Source organism: Neomonachus schauinslandi, chromosome X (assembly GCF_002201575.2).
Source record: "Neomonachus schauinslandi chromosome X, ASM220157v2, whole genome shotgun sequence".
Taxonomy (NCBI): domain Eukaryota; kingdom Metazoa; phylum Chordata; class Mammalia; order Carnivora; family Phocidae; genus Neomonachus; species Neomonachus schauinslandi.
The window spans coordinates 84,967,540-84,991,096 of record NC_058419.1 but is presented as its reverse complement, the minus strand read 5'-3'; the positions used below and the strand labels follow the sequence as shown (position 1 = coordinate 84,991,096).

General features: G+C 48.0%; 2 protein-coding genes across 5 annotated transcripts; both read left to right on the top strand.

Annotated features, from left to right (window-relative positions):
• The first annotated feature begins 675 nt into the window (after positions 1-675).
• LOC110570929 (EBP cholestenol delta-isomerase) lies at positions 676-5,485 on the top strand. 2 transcript variants are annotated; one of them, XM_021679022.1, is made up of 6 exons: positions 676-813; positions 1,099-1,145; positions 1,733-2,051; positions 4,091-4,127; positions 4,259-4,389; positions 4,996-5,485. In XM_021679022.1, exons 3-6 carry the CDS (start codon positions 1,751-1,753, stop codon positions 5,217-5,219), a joined length of 693 nt encoding a protein of 230 aa, XP_021534697.1. In that variant the 5' UTR covers positions 676-813; positions 1,099-1,145; positions 1,733-1,750; the 3' UTR covers positions 5,220-5,485. The 2 variants fall into 2 exon arrangements, with proteins under 2 accessions (XP_021534697.1, XP_021534690.1); XM_021679015.1 differs by lacking the exon at positions 1,099-1,145.
• Positions 5,486-8,814: 3,329 nt separating this feature from the next.
• TBC1D25 (TBC1 domain family member 25) lies at positions 8,815-23,557 on the top strand. 3 transcript variants are annotated; one of them, XM_021679005.1, is made up of 6 exons: positions 8,815-9,039; positions 10,628-10,737; positions 11,669-11,823; positions 21,239-21,366; positions 21,505-21,693; positions 21,972-23,557. In XM_021679005.1, exons 1-6 carry the CDS (start codon positions 8,920-8,922, stop codon positions 23,328-23,330), a joined length of 2,061 nt encoding a protein of 686 aa, XP_021534680.1. In that variant the 5' UTR covers positions 8,815-8,919; the 3' UTR covers positions 23,331-23,557. The 3 variants fall into 3 exon arrangements, with proteins under 3 accessions (XP_021534680.1, XP_044767634.1, XP_044767635.1); XM_044911699.1 differs by having other exon boundaries at positions 8,917-9,039; positions 10,580-10,737; XM_044911700.1 differs by having other exon boundaries at positions 8,917-9,051.

Here is a 23,557-nt window from a genome sequence, read left to right as displayed (position 1 = left end):
CTAGGACAGGGAGGGGGAAAACAAGACAGATTGTGGGTTCTAATTGGATAGGAAGGTCTGGGATAGGTCTGGGTTTTGACTGCGCAGTCTGGGGTGCCCGCTGCCTTAGAGTTACGGAGTTCGGGTTGGCCCTTTAGAGTTGGCACAGGGAGACTAAGGGTCTCCATGCCAATTGGCCAGCAAGGCTGAGGAGCCTGGGTTTTGACTAGTTCTTCTGACTTTAAGTCGGGAGAGGTGGAGATGCCCGCTGAGGAGTTGAGCGCCCAGGGAGAGGGCAGAGGCACAGTGTACAAGATGTGATCTGCCTGTCATATTAAGTTTCCTTGCCGGTTCGGGCATTAGTATTGAGAGTGTGAGAGACTCATTGACTGCTCTGCCTAAAAAACGAGGGCAAAGGTGAGCGAACACAGAGCAATGCTGACTCAACAGCAGATGGAGGATAAACACCCAATTTTCCGATACGACTGATTGACAATGGGATAGGGAAACTGAAGCCCGTTCTCAACTGCTGACGGGGTTCAGCCCCAAAACGCCCACCAACCTTGGCGGGTCCCAGCCTTCCCGCAACTCCTGACTGGGTCTCAACCAACAGCGAAAATGGCACCACGCATGGGGGCGGGGCCGGCGGCACAGGGAGAGCTCCTATTGGTTAGGAGCGGCACTGGCCGCCTTCCCAGCCCCTCCATTGGCCAGCTCCGTAAAGTGAGGAACCTGTGAGGGGATAAATCGGAACGAAGGAGTTTACGCAGCCAGCGCGCTATCCTAGAGAGAGCCCGGAGCCTGCGAGCGAGGCCGCCAGGACCACGCTGCTGGGTGAGTGTCCTCCGCCCAGCCTGCCACTCCGTCCCCTAGCTCTCAGCTGCTAAAGAGCCGGCCCTCGACACCTGCGCTCGACCCTTCCTCTCCCCGCCCCCGCGCCGCCCCGTCCCACGCAGACACACACACTCCCACCGCCCACCCTACGCGCCTGCGCGAGACCCCCTGCTACCGCGCGGTTGTCCGGACGACAGAGGATCTGCCTTCTCATTGGGCAGCTGGCCCAGAGGCTTCTGGTTCTAATTGGTGGTCTCTGAATTTGACCCTCGTTTTCCTGTTTAGAACTGCGCCCAAGACCCCTGCCTTCCGCTTTCGTCTTTCTCTCGCAGGTCGGTGGCCTTATGCACGATTTCAGGAAGGGTCTGGCTTTCCACACACTGAACCTGAGGGTTGTAGTTCTGATTAGTTTTCTCTCTCCTGTCCTGCAGTTTCCAGGACTATGGGGGAGGGAATAGCTTTCTGTTGAAAGATGCTAGACCCTGACCCCTGCAGTGGAACCCAGCCTGGTCGCTGTGTCTCCCCCAGCCGACTGTGACCCCTGAGGGTGGGGACCACGCCAGGCCCATGTGTGTCCCCTATCCGGGCATGACCAGTGAGAGCTGGGACCTAGTCTGGTTCTTGTGTCTGCCCACCAGACTGTGACCAATGAAGGCTAGAACCTGGCCTGGTTCCTGTGTCTTCCACATCATAGGACTCTTGGAGGACTTAAACAGCCTTATAGTCATGATTTCAAAACAGCATATAATTAGATTACTTTTAATCCAGTCTATTAACTGATCATTTGAGTCCATTTACATGTCTTGTGATAATAAATTATTTGGATTTGATTTTATGATCTCATTCTGTGCGTTCTATTTGCTCAGGTTTCTCTCTCTTTTTTTTTTTTTTTCTCTCCTTTCTACTTATCCACACACAGCCATCAGCCTACAAAGACATGACCACCAACGCCAGCCCCTTGCACCCATACTGGCCTCGACACCTGAGGCTAGACAACTTTGTGCCTAATGACTGCCCCACTTGGCATCTCCTGGCCGGCCTCTTCTCTGTCTCTGGGGTCTTGGTTGTGACCACGTGGCTGTTGTCAGGTCGTGCTGCGGTCGTCCCCCTGGGGACTTGGCGGCGACTGTCCCTGTGCTGGTTTGCCATATGTGGGTTCATTCACATGGTGATTGAGGGCTGGTTCAGCCTCTACCACGAAGACCTTCTTGGAGACCAAGCTTTCTTGTCCCAACTCTGTGAGTCCTGGGTTCTTTGATGTGCTGTGGGAGGGAATTTTCTGGGCAGGGATTGGCTTAGATGTTTATTTCACCCACCAACTCTAACGTTAATTTATTTTAAAAACGTATTCAACTTTTTTTGTTGGATATATATTCATATGGGTCCAAAAAAACCAAACCATTTAAAGAGGTGTGCAGTGAAAATCTACCTTCTGTCTACCAAGTTTCTGTAGTTATTAACCAATGTTAATAATTGTGTATGGTTTTTTCCAGGATTTATTTACACAAAATTACACGGATAAGCCTCAATTTACTATTTGTAAAAGAGGGATAACGGTAATACCCAAATATCTGTAAGTCACTTACAACAGTGTTGGCAGGGGAGCCTGCATGGCACAGTCCGTTAAGCATCTGGCTCTTGGTTTCGGCTCAGGTCATGAGATCGAGCCCTGTGTCAGGCTCTGAGCTCAGCCTGGAGTCCACTGGAGATTCCCTCTCCCTCTCCCTCTGCCCCTCCTGCTCATGCACACACACTCTCTCTCTCTCAAATAAATAAATCTTAAAAAAAAAAAAGACTTTAAGAACAGTGTTGGCAGATAGTAGATGCCTTAATTGTTTATCGTCATCATCGTTTTTTTTTTCCCCTTCTATGCAAACAAATAGTAATATGGTATATACACCTCTGAACTTTGCTTTTTTTCAACGCGGTCACTCCTCATCAGTTCATAAAAAGCTTTCAAAGCATGGATGTTACAGAATTATTTGACTTGTCCAGTATTTTGGGGTATTTCCCTCCAATCTTTTTTTTTTCTTCAAGATTTTATTTATTTATTTGAGAGAGAACAAGCAGAGCGAGAGGGAGAAGCAGACTCCCCGCTGAGCAGGGAGCCCAACACGGGGCTCGATCCCAGGCCCCTGGGATCATGACCTGAGCCAAAGGCAGACGCTCAACCGACTGAGCCACCCAGGCACCCCCAATCTTTTGCTATTATAAATAATATTCCTTTTTGGCCTCATGAATAAATTATTTTTCTGCTATTTTTTTTTTCAAAGATTTTATTTATTTGAGAGAGAGTACATGCGCACAAGCGCACGAGCAGGGGGGAAGGGCAGAGAGAGAGGGAGAAGCAGACTCTTCACTGAGCAGGGAGCCCGACGTGGGACTCCATCCCAGGACCCTGAGATCATGACCTGAGCCGAAGGCAGATGCTTACTATTCTTATATAAAACTTTGATCTAACACAAGTCTGTGTGGAGATCTGCTTTCATTTCTCTTGGGTAAATATGGAAGAGAAGAATGGTAGGTGTGTGTTTAACTTTATGAAAAACTGCCAAATGGTTTTTAAAAATGGCTGCACCATTTTATTTTCCCACCAGCAGTATATGGGAGTTCTAGTTCTTCCACATCCTCACCAACACTTGGTATGGTCAGGTGTTTCTTCAATTTTAGTCGTAGTGGATGCGAGTGATATCTCATTACGGTTTTAATTTGCTTTTTCTTAATAACTCATTAAAGTTTGAGCATGTTTCATATGTTGATTGACCATTTTGGAATCCTCTTTTATTTATTTTATTAAAAAAAATTTTTTTAATCCTCTTTTATGAAAAACCTATTCTTGTCTCCTGTCTGTTTTTATATTGAGTGGTCTTTTTCTTATTAATTCTCTGCTCATTTTTCATTCACTCATCTGTTCACCTTTGTGCTTGCTTGCTCACTTGTGCGCGCTCTCTCTCTCTCTCTCTCTCTCTCACGCTCGCACACTCACTCACTCATTGGCTACTTCACTCACCCCATCACCTACACTTGCCTTCTTTTATTCCACATTTACTGAATACCAGACATTCACAGCATTACTTATTGTTCTATGTCAGGTCCGCACACATTATCTTGTATACATATGTTCACTCTAGAATCCAGACAGCTACCCCACTTCTCAGATGAGGAAACTGAGGCATGAAGAGGTTATGAAGCCCACCTTACATGGGCCCTCGACTCTTGCACATCCAAGTTCCTTTTCTTGCCTTTATTCTTCATGTATGTCTCTTACCTTCTTCAGGGAAAGAGTATGCCAAAGGAGACAGCCGATACATCCTGTAAGTATTTGCCTCCATCAAGGGAGACCTCCATTGATTGGGGTGGGGGGTGAGTCGGGGAGTACTCATGGGGTGCCCTGTGGGTAGAGCACAGTGATGCCAGTGTTCCCCAACCCTTTCTCCCCCCACAGGAGTGACAACTTCACAATATGCATGGAGACCATCACAGCTTGCCTTTGGGGACCACTCAGCCTATGGGTGGTAATCGCCTTTCTCCGCCAGCAGCCCCTCCGCTTTGTCTTACAGCTCGTGGTCTCTGTGGGTGAGGAGAGGGCCCACACTGGGTGCTGGAGGGGTTGATGGGGGATCCACAGACACAGGGTATCTCTGCAGGGAGCATCGCTCAGTTGTGCCCATCCAGGGCTGAGTCAGGCTGAATGACATCCTCCTGAGGTTCTGGAACAGCCATGACCCTCTCGGTCTGCGTTCTCAAGTGGGAAAGGTTCATTTCCCCCTCCTCCTCCTTCATCACAGCGTCTCCTGTGAAGGTTACATGAGGTGGCGGGAAGCCCCTGGATCCTCCAGGGTTAGGTTCTGAGCTCCCTTCATCTGGCATTCAGTCCTCTTGTGTTCTTACATTGCTAGCTTTCTTTAGTTCTGGAATCATGCGCTGTCTTGAATTAAAGGATTTTGAGCTTCCTTAAATTCTGGAGATGGGAACTCTCCTGAGTTGAGAAATTCTCAGCTTCTGATTTCTGGAATTCTCACTTTTCTAATTCCTCAGATTTTCAGCTATATGATTTCAGTATTCTTAGCTCTCTAAATTTGGGAATCCTGAGCTCTGAGACCTTGAATGATGACTTAGAAAATGCCTTGGAATACCTTTTCCTCCTGACTGGGTTTCCCCTTCCCCTTCTGCCTCCCACAGGTCAAATCTATGGGGATGTGCTCTATTTTCTAACAGAGCACCGGGACGGATTCCAGCATGGGGAGCTGGGCCACCCACTCTACTTCTGGTTTTACTTTGTCTTCATGAATGGCCTGTGGCTGGTGCTGCCTGGAATCCTCGTGCTCGATTCTGTAAAGCAGCTCGCTCATGCCCAGAGCATGCTGGACACCAAAACCACAATATCCAAGAGCAAGCTGAACTAATAAGTAGTAGGCTGGGCTTGAACACTGGACGATGAGGAACCCTCCACCAGGAAGAAGAGTCCAGTCCCATAGGTTGGAGGGACAAAGCAAATTGATCTGTCAAACTTGGGTTAATGGGTAAGCACCAGAAGGGCCAGAGGCAGGGACAAAAAAGGAGCTGTGTGGAGCTACGGCCAGGAGCCACTGGGACAAAGGTACAGAAGAAACTAGAAGGGCCATAATGGTGGCAGTTTTTAAAATCAGGAAATAAAAGATCTTGACCCTAACACTGAGAGATCTTTAATTACTAACCCCAGAGATGCCCTATGACTAACCCCACAAGCCCCTCCCTCACTCACTCATTTCACAGACCACTGTTCTCTCAGCCATAGACCCCCCCATTATCATCACTTAGACCTCCAATCTATAACCTCACGGGACCCCACAGAGTCCCGTGATGACTAATTAGATCCACGAGATGCCCATTATCTCACACCCTCGGTGTTCTCTCCAGAACACACTTTCTCATTTTTTGTAATATGGACAGGCTGAGAACTCATGTCTCCTGATCAGGTGCCCCACAGACACCCCATCAATAACTCCATAGATCTTTCCTCACTCACCTCAGACTCCCCCATTACTCCAAAGACCCCACCATCACTTACCCCACAGACACCCATCAGTACCGTAAAGATCCCCATCACTCACCCCAGAGACCCCAGAAAACTCACACAAGACCCATCACTCACTTCACATACCCCATAACTTACCCCAACAGACCTCTAGTCATACACCCTACAACCACATGACTCACCCCATAGACCCCCCCTCATCGTGTATAACACAGACCCTCTCAGTCTCCCCACAAATCCCCTATTATTTACCCTATAGGCTGTCATTACTTACCCTACAAACCCCTCTAAACTCACCTTGCAGAATTTGTCACCTCATACCCCTCAGGTCCCCAATTACCCCACAGATCTTCCATCACTCACCCCGCATCCTATCCTACAGACCACCTACCTATCATGTATCCACAGATTCTCATCATTCACCCCACAGATACCTCTCACCCTATAGACCCACCCCCGTCGCTCCTCCCTTAGTCTCTCTGTCATTAACCTCACAGACCTTGAGTCATAAAACAAATGGGTACTTGAGGAATTTTGAGGAGATGACAAAGAATGAAAAGAAACTGCAGATACCTGTAGACTGGCTCCTGGTGACCTGTACAGAGCAGGACTTCAATTCAAATCCTGGTTCTGCTCAAGCCTCCAGTATAGCTTTTGAGAAGCTGTTCACTGTTAAAGCCAACGCCAGGCACAGCCACCTTCTGTCCATTGCACCTACTCTCTGTGCCACTTACTATCCCCTTGACCTTGAGCATGTTTCTCCCTGACCTTCAGTGCTCTCATATGTAAAATTCTAATTAGAGTACCTACCTCATTGGATTTTTATGCAGATTAAATGAATTAATATATGTAGACCACCTGGTATACACTTTGTATTTGTTGAATGGAAGAATAAATAAATGAAAGAGAAAGTTCTCCCCAGGACTATGATAAGGACCTCCTTTTTTGTCTCCTTGCTTCCAATAAGCAGTCTTTCCATCCAAGGCCCTCTCCACAACCAAGACAGGCATCTGACCACATTATACCCCCATTTAAAACCTGGGCTCCAGGGCCATCACTATTGAACTCCAGGCTAGTCTTTTGTTCATCCCACCCTATGTTAATTGTAATGAGAAGCAGACTCTCAAATTTCTAATTTCCTTCAGAAAATCCAGCAGAGCCATAAGAAGTGTTGTTTACTCAAGCACATGGGTCCGAAGAAATGTGCCAAAAACCCTTCTCTGGCTTTCAAAAAAAAAAAAAATCCCCATTATTTATACCTTCTAAAAAATTGACATCTATCTAATATTAATACCAAGGAAACAAATTATTTAAAAAGATACCAGAATAGGGGCACCTGGGTGGCTCAGTTGATTAAGTGTCTGCTCGGATCGTGATCCTGGGGTCCTGGGATCAAACCCCGTGTTGGGCTTCCTGTTCAGCAGGGAGTCTGCTTCTCCCTCTCCTGCCCCTCCACCCCAGCTTGTGCTCTATCAATCTCTCTCTCTCAAATAAATAAAATCTTTTTTAAAAAGATACCAGAATAGAATTGCAGACTTCTCTAAAAAGTTTAGAGTAGCATTCATACAACACTGCAACAATAACTCAAGTCCAGTCATCTTACAGGACTCCTTTGTTAGAAATTACACTTGTAAGGGCAGTCTGTATTTTGTCCAGACCAGATGGGTATGCAATGAAGTGAGAAGAATGCCTTCATGTATTTTGTGATTTGAGGAATCTATAAGATGTTCAATCATTCAGCTGATATTCAGTAGACAGACACTGTTTAAATTTTTTTTTTTTAAGATTTATTTATTTGACAGAGAGAGACACAGCGAGAGAGGGAACACAAGCAGGGCTAATGGGAGAGGGAGAAGCAGGCCTCCCGCGGAGCAGGGAGCCTGATGTGGGACTCGATCCTAGGACCCCGGGACCACGACCCGAGCCGAAGGCAGACGCCTAACGACTGAGCCACCCAGGCGCCCGACATACACTGTTTAATAACAGGACTGACCTCAACGTGTTGCGAGGATTAAGTAAAATGAAGGCAAACTTAAAAAGCTAGGACCTGGGGCACCTGGGTGGCTCAGTCGTTGGTCGTCTGCCTTCGGCTCCAGGGTCCTGGGTTCGAGCCCCACATCGGGCTCCCTGCTCAGCAGGAGGCCTGCTTCTCCCTCTCCCTCTCCCCCTGCTTGTGTTCCCTCTCTCGCTGTGTCTCTCTCAAATAAATAAAATCTTTAAAAAAAAAAAAAAAAAGCTAGGACCTCCAGAGAGCATAAAAATAGCTTTTTTTAGTAAGTTATTTATTGAAATATATCATGCAGGGGCGCCTGGGTGGTTCAGTCAGTTAAGCATCTGCCTTCAGTTCAGGTCATGATGCCGGGGTCCTGGGATCAAGCCCCACGGTAGGGCTCTCTGCTCAGTGGGGATTCCGCTTCTCCCTCTTCCTCTGCCCCTTCCCCTGGCTTATGCACTCTCTCGCAAGTAAATACAATCTTTAAAAAAAAAAGAAATATGCAGACATAAACTGCAAAAGTCATAAATGTGCAGCTCTATGAATTTTCACGAAGTGGAAACTATTTTTAAGAGATTCTGGAAAAGGATTATTTTCCATTCAGCAGACTCATTTGAAGCAAGGGCCACAGGCTTTTGAAATAGATGACATCATCTGTTAAGCAGAGGCACGAGGCAACTCGGGGCGGGATGTGGGGCCTGACGTCGTCGCACAGCAGCTTCTTTTCCCCGCCCACTTCTCTCGCCTGAGTAGGTCGTCATTGTAATACGTAGGTGAATCGGGAATTATGCTGCCCAGACAACCGAACCGCAGGCTCGGGGAGGTGGGACCTCAGTAGGCGCCTGCGTACTGGTGGAAGTGAGGCACAATGCACCGCTTTTGGGGGCGGGACACCTGGCTAGAGCATCTTAAGCGCGTGCGCAGAGGCCATCTCCACCCTGTGCTGGGTGGGAGGGGCAGTGGGGGGGCAGGGTCGCACAGCGCCCTCTGCGCCTGCGTCGGGGCGCAAGGTGGGGCCGCGGGCGCCCGCACTGTGGAGTGCTCACAGAGGTGGGGGGCACCGGTCAACCGTCGCCCTGAGGCGGGTGGCGGCGGGATGGCGTCGGCCTCTGGATCCTCGGATTTGGCCGGCTCTGGAGCGCCCCCACCTGGTGGGGGAGCTCAGGCGGCGGCCGCTGAGGAGGAGGAGCGAGAGGTGGTACGGGTCCGAGTCAAGGTGAGGCTGACAGTTGGTTGGCCTGCCCTCCTGGGGTGCCCAGGGGAGGGGAAGGCGGTGACTCTCCCAGGTTGGAGGGCGGGACCCGAGATTTGGGGTGTTAACCTGAGGGGTGAGGCTTGAGGGCAGAGTGATAGTGGTGGGGACGAGCTGGGGGGGGGAGGCTGGACCTGGAAATGCTGGGCAGGGCCTGAGGACGTAGGGACTGAAGATGGAAGGGTAGGGGGCCTAAGGAATGGATAGGTGGAGATTATTGGTAGAGAGGAGGGGCCATAGGGCTGGAGGAGGGGCCTTAAATAGTTAAGGAGTGAGGGGGGCTGTTGGTGTCTGAAAAGGAGGTGCTGAAGTCAATTAACATGTATATTGAGACTGCACTTGTGTGCAGATTTACAGTCTCACCCAGGATGAGCTGACCTGCTTGTCGGGGAGACAGCTAAATAAATGAGATGCTTTGGACACTGGTGAATGTTGTAAGGAGATAAGGAAAAAGCTTCTGAACTAGGGAGTTACTTTAGCCAAGGTTGTAGCGGGAAGTCCCTAGAGAGGTATTGAAGGAGCAGAGACCCAAATACAAAAGGAATCAGCCCTGTGCGTTTTGGAGGAAGAGTGGAAGCAAAGAGAACACCAAGGGCAAAGGCTGGGAGGTGGGGATGAGTTTGGCATGTTACCTTAGGTTCCCACATTGCTGGAGCGAGAGAGCAAGGGCAGGAGTGGGTAGGGGGTAAAACAATGAGGCAAAAGAGGGGCAGATTGTGAAGGGCCTTTGTCATGTATTCTAAGAAAGCTGTTGCCATAGCTCCAGCAAGTGGTCATGGTCGCTGAGACTAGAGTGGTGGCACTGGTGTTGGTGAGAAGGTAGATTCTGGAAAGAGGTAAACAGATTACCTCAGGGTAATACAGGAAGCTCTAAGGTAGAGGTTTGGGAATTCAGAAAAGAGATGATGGCCGAGCTGTGGGTGAGCCAGTTGGAAGAAAGTGGGAAGGACTTTCCAAACAGGGGGATCAACACAAGCAAAGTCCTGGAGCCAGGATGTGTTCAAAGTAACTTCCAGCAGTTTGGTGGTACCAGAGTGTAAAGTTCAAAAAAGCTGACTGAAGAGAGGCTGGCCAGCGTCCTATAGGCCCACCTTCTGGGGACGCTGGGGTTGCCTTTGAAGAGATTTAAGCAGGGTAGTATTGTAGATAGATGTGCTAAATTGATGCAGCATGGAGTATTGATTTAACGGGGGCCAGACTGGACATGGTGATCCTGACAACCATCGTTGGGGGAACAAAGAAGAAGGATTGGGTGCTTGGACCATTGCAGTAGCCTCCTCCTCACTGGACTGCTGCTTTCTCCCTTGCCCCCATAGTCTGTTCTTCTAAGAGCAGCCAGAAAGATCCTGTTAAATGCTAAGTCAGATCACATCCCTCCTCTGCACAGAACCCTCCAAGTCTTACCCCTCACTCAGAGCAAAAACCATGACCCAGAACACCCACCTCCATGTGCCCCTGCCCACAACTTACCTGACCTTGCCTCCTATCCCTCACTCCGCTTCAGTGTGGTGATGTGGCACCTGATGGCCCACCCTGTGTCTTCTCTCCCCAGAAGTGTGAGAGCTTTTTGTCACCTGAGTTCCGCTCTTTTGCCGTCGACCCCCAGATCACCTCACTCGATGTATTACAGCACATCCTCATCCGAGCGTTTGATTTGAATGGGTGAGTTATGGGATGCTGGGGGACCGACCATGGGGCCACCTTCCTCAACAGTGGTTGTTTGGCTTTTTTGTTTTTGTTTGTTTCATTATTACAAATAATCCCACAGTGAACTGCCACATTTGCATATCCTGGGATATTTGGGGAAATCTAGTCATAGGATAAATTCCTAGCGGTGGTATTGCTGGGTTAAAGGGTGTATGCTTTTTAAAATTTCAATGGATGTTTCCAAAATGCTCTCCAGACAGGTTTTTGCCAATTTACAATCTCCCAGCAGCATATAAAATGCCTGTTTCCCTCAGAAACACTGGTTACTAGAAAACATTGGAAAATTTGCTGACCTGATGGATGAAAAGTGGTGTCTCTTGGGGACAGGTGTGATGGTTATTTTGTTGTGGTTGTTATTTTGGAGGAATACATGCACATAATAACAAAATCAAAGAGTACACAAGTGATGTCTACTTAGGACGTTTCCCTGGTTACAGTAGTTACACAACATACTTCATCACACAATTGCTCAAGTGTATCTGAAGAACAAATTCTTAGTTGTTATTTGACTTTTTTGCATAAACATTTTTTGTTGTGAAAAATAACAAACACACAGCTTGCTTTATTTTTTATGCAGTAGGAAGGCTGCTTTCTTCCCACTTCTATCCCTCAACTACCTGTCACCCTCCCGAGAAGGGATCAACATTTTAAGTTTTCAGTGTGCCCTCTAGATACAAGCAGGTGTGTATCCGTTTCTGTGTTTGTGTAACAAAGTAGAGGTAAACCATCTGACCTCAGGCAACCCGAAATCCTTGGCACAGTACCCAACACATAGCAGAGAGTTGTTCAACATCATCTCTGCCTTCCCTGGCTTTTTGTGGAAACTGTCCCTGAGGCCTCCAGGGCCCTGGGGGCACTTGAGAGCTGCCACACCTCCTCTGTCCAGGAAGAAGAACTTTGGCATCAGCTACCTGGGCCGGGATCGGCTGGGGCAGGAAACTTACCTCTCACTCCTGTCTGACTGGGACCTCAGCACAGCCTTCACCACAGCCTCCAAACCTTACCTGCAGCTGCGGGTAGACATTCGGCCCACCGAGGACAGTGAGTACCTGGCTCCGGGCCCCACCCTTTCCCCATGGGATGACTCCCCCCATTACAATACACTCCCTCACAGTGGGCTTGAAAGGAAGAAGGTATCCTAGGTCCACATCCTGCCTTGGCCACTGGGCCTCGATTTCTTTACCTGTAAAGTAGAAATAATGGTATCTTAGGGCCATCATGAGGATTAAACAGGGAAATTCATGTAAAATGCCTGGAACAATGCATGGCTGCATAGTGAATGCTCAAAAAATATTAGCTCTAGGGGCGCCTGGGTGGCTCAGTCAGTTGAGCATCCAACTCTTGGTTTCGGCTCAGGTCATGATCTCAGGATCATGAGATTGAGCCCTGTGTTGGGCTCTGCGCTGACTGCAGAGTCTGCTTGAGAGTCTCTCTCTCTCTCTCTCTCCCCCCCGCCTCACCCCCCCCAAAATAAAAATATTTAAAAAATATTAGTTCTAACAATAACTTGTATTTATTATTATATAATCTAGTAATATAAGTTATAATTATATAATGCAGCATAACAATGGAAATGTAGTATTGTATGTTTCCATTATAATAACACCTAACTATATAATGCTGATTATAATAACGATGGTTGTATTCATTCATTCATTCATTCATCCTGCACTCATATTTGTTTGGACTCTTGCTCACTCGTTCATTGTTCCCTTGATCTCTCAGCCACTTCCTCTCTTCTCATATTTGTTCCCTGACACTTACCTGTGTTAGTCCCTGGGAGCACACAGATAAATTAAGACATGGGCCCAAAAATTTGATTACAAGCCATACATTAGATGATAATATTGTATCAGTGTTAAATGTCCTGGGTATGGTAATGGTATCATGGTTATTGAAGGAAGATGTCCTTGTTCTTGGGAAAAACACAGTTAAGTATTAAGGGGTAAAGTGTCATGATGTCTGCAAATAATTCAGCAAAAAAATAATATGTATTGGGGCACTTGGGTGGCTAACTCAGTTAAGCAGCCAGCTCTTGATTTCAGCTCAGGTCATGATCTCAGGGTCCTGGGATCCAGCCTCACGTCGGGCTCCACGATCTGTGGGGAGTCTGCTCAAGCATTCTCTCTCCCTCTGCTCCTCCACCCATTTGCTCTCTCTCTGAAATAAGTAAATAGATCTTTAAAAAAAAAAACAGTATGTATCTACACAGAGCAAGATGAAGCAAGTGTGGCAAAAAATGTGAATAGTTAGGGGAGCTAGATGAAGGATGTATGGGTATTCAATGAATTCATCTTTTTAACTTTATTGTAGATTTGAAATTTATTTCTTTATTTGACAGAGAGAGAGAGAGAGAGCACGAGCAGGGGGAGTGGCAGGCAGAGGGAAAGGGAGAAACAGGCTCCCCGCTGAGCAGAGAGCCCGAAGTGGGGCTCAATCCCAGGACCCCAAGATCACAACCTGAGCTGAAGGCAGATGCTCAACCAACTGAGCCACCCAGGCTCCTCCAAATTTTTATTGGGGTGCCTGGATGGCTCAGTTGGTTAAGCATCTGCCTTCAGCTCAGGTCATGATCCCAGGATCCTGGGATCGAGCCCTGCCTTGGGCTCTGTGCTCAGCGAGGAGTCTGCTTCTCCCTCTCCCTCTCCCTCTGCCCCTTCCCCTGCTCATGCTCTCTCTCCCTCTCATTCTCTCTCAGACAAACAAATAAAATTTGGGGGCGCCTGGGTGGCTCAGTCAGTTGAGCGTCCAACTCTTGGTTTTGGCTCGGGTGATAGTCTCATGGGTCATGGGATCGAGCCCCACGTCAGACTCCATGCTCAGCGGGGAGTCTGCTGGAAGATTCTCTCCCTCTGCCCCTCCCTCCACTCTGTCTCTGTCTCTCTCTCTCTAAAATGAATAAATAAATCTTTTTAAAAAATAATAAAATAGAGGGCACATTCTGCATGGAGCACTGGGTGTTAAGCACAAACAATGAATCATGGAACACTACATCAAAAACTAATGATGTAATGTATGGTGATTAACATAACAATAAAATTTAAAAAATAATAAAATATTAAAAAATAAATAATAAAATAAAATAAAAAGTTGTGGAGTGGAAGACATGGTTCCCAGCCTCAGGGAATTCATATGCTCATTTGGGATGACTGAGGTCTTTTATGGACGTCTTAGTAACATATAAATAGCTAACATGTGTTGAACACTTAGGACCATTCTACACACGTAATATTTATTTATTGGATTGTCAAAACAACCTTACAGGGTAGGCATGATGGTCATCCCTATGTTATAGTTGAGGAAACCGAGGCTCAGAGAGGGGAACAGGACTTGCGCATGTCACACAGACAGTAAGTGCAAGAGCAGGATTTGAACCCAGATGGTGGCTCCAGATTCCTTGCTTTTTTTTTTTTTCAGATTCCTTGCTTTTAACCATTTGATTCTATGAAATTGTGGGCTTGTTAAGATTGGCAGCCTTGAGAAAAAGAGCAAGAGGGGGAGAGAGGGAGAGAAAAACTGGAGTCAGGGAAAAAGATAGTGACAGAGATGGGCAAAAGACAGAAACAGGCTTGTTTACCAAATGCAGGAATGTGGTAAATGAGACAACAGTAGGAAAAGAATGGACTCATCAATAACTGGAAAGTTGATTCTCTAAAAAAAATAGCATTTAAATGTCTTTTTGCCAAATTGAGAAGGGTCCGTCTCTCTGCTTTATTTGCATTCCTCTCAGTTCTTTTTATTTATTTAATTTTTTAAAAAGATTTTATTTATTTATTTGACGGAGAGAAAGAGAGAGCACAAGCAGGGGGAGCAGGAGAGGGAGAGGGAGAAGCAGGCTGCCCGCTGAGCAGGGAGCCCGATGCGGGACTCGATCCCAGGACCCCAGGATTGTGACCTGAGCCAAAGGCAGACGCTTAACCGACTGAGCCACCCACACATCCCTGCATTCCCCGCAGTTCTTATGCAGTTGGGGTTTTCTTCATGTTTATTAGCTGCGCAGATCTGATTTCTTTACTGAAACAGTGCTACTGTGTCTATTTTGCAGGTGAGGAAACCAAGGCTTGGGGAATTAGTTAAGTGACTGAGCTAAGCACACAGGGCTACTCTGGCAGAAGTTCCTGTCTCTGGCTACCTGTCTTTGCCATTTGTCTGAATTGCTGGTCTTCTTACAGTTGATCTCTTTGTTTTTTTTTTTTTTTTTTAAAGATTTTATTTATTTATTTGACACAGAGAGAATGAGATACAGAGAGCATGAGAGGGAGGAGGGTCAGAGGGAGAAGCAGACTCCCTGCCGAGCAGGGAGCCCGATGCGGGACTCGATCCAGGGACTCCAGGATCATGACCTGAGCCGAAGGCAGTCGCTTAACCAACTGAGCCACCCAGGCGCCCCAGTTGATCTCTTTGTTAAAGCCAGACCAGTTCATGTTGTTTCAATCACATAGCTTTATGATAGGTTTTAATGTTTTCCTTTTTTTTTTTTTTTAAAGATTTTATTTTTATTTATTTAACTGACAGAGAGAGAGAGAGAGAGAGACAGCAAGAGAGGGAACACAAGCAGGGGGAGTGGGAGAGGGAGAAGCAAGCTCCCCACTGAGCAGGGAGCCCAATGCGGGGCTCGATCCCATGACCCTGGGATCATGACCTGAGCCAAAGGCAGTCGCTTAACCAACTGAGCCACCCAGGCGCCCCTAATGTTTTCCTTTTTATTTTTATTTTTATTTTTATTTTTTTAAAGATTTTATTTATTTGACAGAGAGAGAGACAGTGAGAGAGGGAACACAAGCAGAGGGAGTGGGAGAGGGAGAAGCAGGCTTCCCGCTGAGCAGGGAACCCGATGTGGGGCTCGATCCCAGGACCCCGGGATCATGACCTGAGCAGAAGGCAGCCGCTTAACCGACTGAGCCACACAGGCACCCCTGTTTTCCTTTTTAAAATTTTTTCTTAAATATTCTTGTGCACTTACTGTTCTTTTCATCTAATATAATTAGCTTATCAGTTCATTAAAATCCTAATGGGAATTTGATTTAAGTTGCATTTTTTTAAAGAAATTAATTTTTTAGTTACGTAGTAAATAAATTTTCCTTATGAAAAATGAAAACATTTCAAATAATGCTGAAGTCTCCTGGAACCACTGTGCCTAACCTTTTTTTAAAAAAAAATTTATTTGTTTATTTGAGAGGGAGAGAGAGAGCGAGCGAGCAGGAGCCCGGGGAGAGGGGCAGAGGGAGAGGGAGAAGCAGCCTCCCTGCTGAGCAGAGAGCCTGATGCGGGGCTCAATCCCTGGACCCTGGGATCATGACCTGAGCCCAAGGCAGCTGCTTCACTGACTGAGCCACCCAGGCACCCTGCACTGTGCCTAATCTTGATCCCCTACCCTTTTGCCCTACAGGAACCACTTTGATTAGCTTGATGTGTAATTTTGCAGTTCCTTTACTTATTCGTACACGCACACATATTTATCCACACATAAACCTAAGTATATTTATATTTGTATATATACACAAATGGTATGTGTTTAACATAAATGGTCTCAGACTCTATGTTTATAAGTATCCAATAGATGCGGCTGTCATTATAAATATTATTAATGATGTTCTTGTGATCATGTTCATGACTGAAAGCAACAGGCATGTTGTGACAACGTGGACGGCCAGTCCCTCTTTCTGGGAAGAAGCCCGTTTCTGCCATCTCTACAGATGGAAGATCACCCAGCCTAGATCTTCAACCACTGTGTGCAGCTGGGATATGAATCCTCTCTCTGTCATATGTACTGCAAACATTTTTTCCCAGCTTATCATTTGTTTTATGACTTTGCTTACAGTGTCTTTTTTTTGTCCTACTGAAAACTATAATTTGTATGCAGTCTTATACATAATACCTATCTCTCCCTTTATGATTTCTGAGTATCTCCCCTTACTTTGGAACATCTTCCCCATCCCCGAGCTTATACAAATATTCTCCTACGTTTTCTTCTAATGTGCTTATTATTTTCTTTTTTTACATATAAATCTCTACGCTGTGAACATTGTGATAAGTACACCTGGTTCTTTAAAAAAATGCCAGATAAACAGTTATGCCAACATCATTTATTAAAGAACCACCATGTTTACACTGATTTGAAATGACACTTTTATCATAGACTGAGTTCCCGTGTGTACTTGGGATTTATTTCTGGGCTGTTTACCACATTCCACCGGTTGACTCCATTTGTCTATTGCTGTGCTAACACCATATTTTTATCACCGTGGTTTTGTGGTTAATTTTAATAAGGCAAGCATTGCCATCCTCCCACTGTTCTTTTCTTGGCTCTTTTTTTTCTTAACTGTTCTTAAATGTAAATTCTTCCATATGATCTTAAGATAGTTTTTATCCAGTTCCAGGAAAAACCCCATTAGATTTCTGATTGGCATTGCACAGAATTTATGTATTAATTTAGGGTTTGGGAAGTTTGACAGTTTTAGGAAAATGTAGTACGCATAGCATCTATTATGTAATACCACAAGTAGGGCCTGGGCGGCACCCCATAATGAGACATTTGGATGCTTCTCCAGGGAAATGTGTACGCATTCACGCTTAGTAGGTTATATAAAGACTTTATATAGTCTTATGGCAGTTCAGATCAGGCTTTGCCACTGGATGAGTTTGTGCTTATCCTTTGCCCGTCCTATTAATGGGTTCTGTCTTTTTTTAATCAATATAGAATGTCTTTCTTTTCCTGTAATACTTTTGGCCTCAAGCGGTGCTTTTTCTGACATTCACATGGCTGGGCTTGCTTTCTGTTTGTTGATGTTTGCCAGGAATACCTTTAGGTTTCTTCAGCTTTCAGCCTTTCTTTGTCACTTAGTTTTAGATATGTCTCTCACAAAAACCCCATACCAGGATTTATGTTTTCTTAAGCAATTGACAGTGAAATCTTTTTCCCTCCAGTCTCTCCCACCCTCCCAGGCCTTTGAAACGGAAGCTTTAGAACACTTTTAATTCTTATTTTTACTCTGATCCCTAACCTTTAACTTCTGGGTTTTGGTTAGATAGTAATTTCTTTTTAAATTCCAGGCTGTCATATTTTCTTTATAGTAGTTCACTTATGTTTCAGGAATCCTACAAACTCCCAATCACAGTACCTTTGTCTTTCATGTGTAACTACACATATTAAAAACTTGTGGCCTGTTGCCATTTACCCTCCCTTTTGCCTTTCCCCACTTGGAGCCCTGGTAGTCATTCAGGAGTCATTTGCTTAGAGAACTTCTTGTTCTCCAACAAGGTGCATGGATTGGATGTACTCCAATGACCAAAAATGTCTTTCTTTGGCCATGATAGATATGTACTGTCTTGGCTGGGCGGGGGGGGGCTTGCGTCTCAAGGCTTTCTTAACAGTGCTCCATGGGCGTGGGAAGCCACTGTCTTCTTGCTTCCAGAGTTGAGGAACAGCACTGCTTGCATCTTAAGTCTGCTGGACTTGTCTTCCGGGTCTCTCTACATTTTCACTCAAATCATCAAGCTCTAGCTCTGCACCTTTTGAAGGGGTTCTTCTATTTGATCTTTCAGACCATTAGTTTGACCTTCTTTCTTTTGCCTGTTAAGTGTTTTCATACTTTGTTTCCAAAGTATATACTTTCTTTCCAAAGTACCACTCTGGCAGCTGTTGGGAGAGAGTGGAGAGGAGCAAAGAGGCAGTTTCAGGTGAGAGATGTGGTGGCTCAGACAGGCGACAAGGCAGTGATGAGAGAAGAGGTGGAATTGAAGTATGTTTTGCATGCAGAAGCCATGGGGCTTAGCGACAGTTTGGCCCTGGGAGTTGAGAGAGTGGGAGGCGGCAAGGATGTCTCTGAGGTTTCTGGCTCAAGCAAATGAACAGATAGAGGAGCAGAGGAGGAGGTCATGTCCAGAGTGGATCTTTGGCTCTCCTTTTGGACTCTGTAGGTTCTCAGTGCTCTATGAGACATCCAGGGAGAGGCAGTGACATCCACATATGGCCTAGGGTTTGCTCCCCCCTCAGCTCTGTGGGAGAACGTACAGTGGACTCTATGGACAGGCTGCTTAGGGACAGCATTGGCCTGCAAATGATGATGGCTGAAACAAATCAAAGCTGATTTGTTTCATATAGTAGAGTTTGAAATCCACTGGACATTGCTGTTGTCAGCTTAGCAGCTCTGTGGCGCCGGGGCTGACATCTCTTAAGTCTCTCGAACTTCCCTGCACGTGGCCACTGCCACTGCGGCCATCACATCACAGTTGAGGCAGGAAGAAGGGCTGTGAGGGCAAGTGAGGGAGAGAGGGAAGGGAGAGACTTCTGCTGATGCTCCAAGGGCCAGAACTGCGTAGAGTCAGGAAAGCGCTATTTCCTCTGTGTAAGATACACGAAATTGCTGTTCCACAAATACCTCTCCTTAAAATATGTCTGGGCTCTGGAGTAAGGTAAACAAGGTACAGATCTAGCCAGCCCTCCCATTTCCCAGCTGTAGAATCTTGGCTCATTGTTAATTGTCCCAACCTTTTTTATCATCATCTACAAATGAGAATGATACAGTAATCTGTACCAACTGTGGGATGGAGACTAGCGTGAATATAAGATTAAGAGTTTGGGCTCTCGAGCTTTGGGCCTGGGCTTCAAATTTAGTTCTTTCACTTACTTAGCTGTGAGGCCTTAGGCAACTATCTCATTTTTTTTAAAGATTTTATTTATTTATTTGACAGAGAGAGACACAGCGAGAGAGGGAACACAAGCAGGGGGAGTGGGGGAGGGAGAAGCAGGCTTCCCACTGAGCAGGGAGCCCGACGTGGGGCTCGATCCCAGGACCCTGGGACCATGACCTGAGCCGAAGGCAGACGTTCAACCACTGAACCACCCAGGTGCCCCAGGCAACTATCTTATATTGACTGTGCCTATTTCCTCATAGAAAGAATGGTGTTAATAATAGTGCCTAACTGGGGGCGCCTGGCTGGCTCAGTCAGCGGAGCATGTGACTCTTGATATTGGGGTTGTGAGTTCAAGCCCCATGTTGGGTGTGGCAGTTACTTAGACATAAAAATATTTATAATAGGGCGCCTGGGTGGCTCAGTTGGTTAAGCGACTGCCTTTGACTCAGGTCATGATCCTGGAGGCCCGGGATGGAGTCCCGCATCGGGCTCCCTGCTCAGCAGGGAGTCTGCTTCTCCCTCTGACCCTTCCCCCTCTCATGGTCTCTCTTTATCTCATTCTCTCTCAAATAAATAAATAAAATCTTTATAAAAAATATTTGTAATAATAATAATAGGGCGCCTGGGTGGCTCAGTCATTAAGCGTCTGCCTTCGGCTCAGATCATGATCCCAGGGTCCTGGGATTGAGCCCCGCATTGGGCTCCCTGCTCGGCGGAGAGTCTGCTTCTCCCTCTCCCTCTCCCTCTCCCCCTGCTTGTGTTCCCTCTCTCGCTGTGTCTCTCTCTGTCAAATAAATAATAAAATCTCTAAAAATAATAATCATAGGGGCACCTGGGTGGCTCAGTCGTTAAGCGTCTGCCTTCGGCTCAGGTCATGATCCCGGGATCCTGGGATCGAGCCCCGCATCAGGCTCCCTGCTCAGCAGGAAGCCTGCTTCTCCCTCTCCACTCCCCCTGCTTGTGTTCCCTCTCTCTCTGTCAAATAAATAAATAAAATCTTAAAAAAAATTATAAAAATAATAATCATAATAATAGTAGTAGTAGTAATGGTGCCGGATGCCTGGGTGGCTCAGTCGTTAAGCATCTGCCTTCAGCTCAGGTCATGATCTCGGGGTCCGGGGATAGAGCCCCGCATCGGGCTCCCTGCTCTGTGGGGTATTTGCTTCTCCCTCTCTCTCCCTTGGTGCTCTCCCTCCCTCTCTCTCTCTCTCTCAAATAAATAAATAAAATCTTTTAAAAAAATAGTGCCTAGGGGCGCCTGGGTGGCTCAGTCGTTAAGCATCTGCCTTCGGCTCAGGTCATGATCCCAGGGTCCTGGGATCGAGCCCCGCATTGGGCTCCCTGCTCCGCGGGAAGCCTGCTTCTCCCTCTCCCAATCCCCCTCCTTGTGTTCCCTCTCCCGCTGTCTCTCTCTGTCAAATAAATAAATAAAATTTAAAAAAAAAAATAGTGCCCAACTTATAGAAAGGATGTGAATATGAAATGAGTCAGTATTTGCAAAGGGCTCAGAACACTTCCTGGTATAAAGTGAAGCCCCTGTCACAGTGCTTGGCACATAATAAGTGCTCAATAACTATTACTTTATACCATTAAAGTACTGCTTAGAGTCTGCCGAGCCATTTTGTGGGACAGTTACCACAAAAGAATTAGTCACAGTTTTATGTTTTGCCTGATTTAGATGACATGGGAAGAGAGGGCGGGAGTCATTCATTGCCCCGGGGGGGGGGGGGGGGTGGCCTGGCTTTGGTAGGAGAGGAACCCAGCTCTGAGGTGTGGGACTCTCACCCTGTTCTTGAATCGTGTCATTCTGTGTGCCTAGGCCCTCTGCTGGAAGACTGGGACATAATCAGCCCCAAGGATGTCATTGGTTCTGACGTGCTACTGGCTGAGAAAAGGTCATCGCTGACGACAGCTGCCCTGCCCTTCACGCAGTCTATCCTGTCTCAGGTGGCTTCAGGGACCCCTGTGGCCCACTGCAGGGGGAGGGCAGGCCTACCTGGCACCCCCGATTCTGAGCATGCTTGTTGGCACCTGCCCATAGCCTGCCCAGCTGACTGGTGGCCTTTCTCCCTCCTTCTTTCACAGGTGGGCCGCACCTTGTCTAAGGTCCAACAGGTGCTAAGCTGGTCATATGGGGAAGATGTCAAGCCCTTCAAGCCTCCCCTGAGCGATGCCGAGTTTCACACATACCTGAACCACGAGGGCCAGCTCTCCCGCCCTGAGGAGTTGCGCCTGCGGATCTATCACGGTGGTGTGGAGCCCTCCCTGCGAAAGGTGAGCCGCCTCAGTCACTCATCGGATCCGTCACTCCTGCAATCCATGACTAGCTCACGAGACACAGGCAGTGGACCACGCTGTCACGGGATGGCGTGGCACCATTCCAGGACAGCCAGCTCTCCTTTGGGAGGGGCTGGGAGGCAGAGGTGGGAAGGCCGACTTTTCCGAAGGAAGACAAAGGCCCCAAGGCAGCAGGGTGGGTGGCAACGGATAGCCACTGGGATGTGGTGGCTCATTTGTAGAAGCTCAGCCTTTTCCCTTTTGTCCGTGGCCAGGTGGTGTGGCGGTACCTGTTGAACGTCTACCCAGATGGGCTGACGGGCCGCGAGCGGATGGACTACATGAAACGCAAGAGTCGCGAGTATGAACAGCTCAAGAGTGAGTGGGCACAACGAGCAAGCCCTGAAGACTTGGAATTCATCCGCAGCACAGTCCTCAAGGATGTGCTGCGGACGGACCGGGCCCACCCCTACTATGCAGGGTCCGAGGACGGCCCACACCTGCGGGCACTGCACGACTTGCTCACCACCTACGCCGTCACCCACCCGCAGGTGTCCTACTGCCAGGGCATGAGTGACCTCGCCTCGCCCATCCTTGCCGTCATGGACCACGAAGGCCATGCCTTCGTCTGCTTTTGTGGCATCATGAAGCGCCTGGCCGCGAACTTCCATCCTGATGGCCGCGCCATGGCCACCAAGTTTGCCCACCTCAGGCTGCTGCTACGACATGCCGACCCTGACTTCTACCAGTACCTACAAGAAGCCGGTGCCGACGACCTGTTCTTCTGCTACCGCTGGCTGCTGCTTGAACTCAAGCGCGAGTTCGCCTTTGACGATGCCCTCCGCATGCTCGAGGTCACCTGGAGTTCGCTGCCCCCCGATCCTCCTGAACATGAGGTAGAGCTCGTCGGACCCTCCAGCCAAGTGGCAGACCCTGGCTTCAGTGGCCACAGGGGGCGGCCCGTGAGACAGAGGCACATGCTGAGGCCTGCCGGGGGAGGGGGCAGTGCTTTCGAAGATGCTATTGACCACTTGGTCACGACCAGCCAGGGGCCTGGTGGCGGGGGCCGTCTCCTGAGACAAGCCAGTCTGGATGACCTCCAGCAACTCAGGGATAACACAGGCTCCAGGAGGGACCCTCTGGTCCAGCTGCCCCACCCAGCTGCCCTCATCAGCTCCAAGTCCCTCTCCGAGCCCTTGTTGAACTCCTCAGACCCACTCTCCTCCTCTTCCCGCCCTGATTCCCCATCCTCCTCATCTCCGCCATCCACCCAAGAGGCCTCTCCCGCTGGTGATGTGGCTGCGGGATCCCCCTTGATGCCAGAGTTGGGCTCCCCACAAGAACCTGGAAAGTCCCTGCCACCCCCACCCCCACTGGGCTTGCCCCCACCCCAGGAATTTGGCCGAGGGAACCCATTTATGCTCTTTCTCTGCCTCGCCATCCTGCTGGAGCACCGCGACCACATCATGCGCAATGGGCTAGATTACAATGAGCTGGCCATGCACTTTGACCGCCTTGTGCGAAAACACCACCTGGGGCGCGTCCTTCGCCGGGCCAAGGCTCTCTTTGCTGATTACCTGCAGTCAGAGGTGTGGGACTCAGAGGAAGGGGCCGAGGCCACAGCCCCGTCTTGATCAGGCTCCTTGCAGCCCACCATGAGCCCCACGTGATCTCTGTTCTTTACCACGGGGGCCTATACATGAGACCCCAGCTCCCTGCCTGCCAGCCCTCAACCTGTTGGAGTGCAGGCCCCTTTCTCCCCAGGTCTGAGAGTATGGGGCTCTGCCTTGGCACTGCCCCATGGAGGCCATGGCCTTCTTTCTCAGTTTATGTTGTATCGTTTTTAACAACTGGACTTTGC

Coding starts and splice junctions, on each gene's coding strand:
- LOC110570929 (XM_021679015.1), top strand. CDS start 1,751: ATGACCACCAACGCCAGCCCCTTGCACCCATACTGGCCTCGACACCTG. Junction 4,128..4,258: donor GGAGACAGCCGATACATCCT/GTAAGTATTTGC, acceptor CTCCCCCCACAG/GAGTGACAACTTCACAATAT. Junction 4,390..4,995: donor ACAGCTCGTGGTCTCTGTGG/GTGAGGAGAGGG, acceptor TGCCTCCCACAG/GTCAAATCTATGGGGATGTG.
- TBC1D25 (XM_044911699.1), top strand. CDS start 8,920: ATGGCGTCGGCCTCTGGATCCTCGGATTTGGCCGGCTCTGGAGCGCCC. Junction 11,824..21,238: donor CATTCGGCCCACCGAGGACA/GTGAGTACCTGG, acceptor CTGTGTGCCTAG/GCCCTCTGCTGGAAGACTGG. Junction 21,367..21,504: donor CGCAGTCTATCCTGTCTCAG/GTGGCTTCAGGG, acceptor CTTCTTTCACAG/GTGGGCCGCACCTTGTCTAA.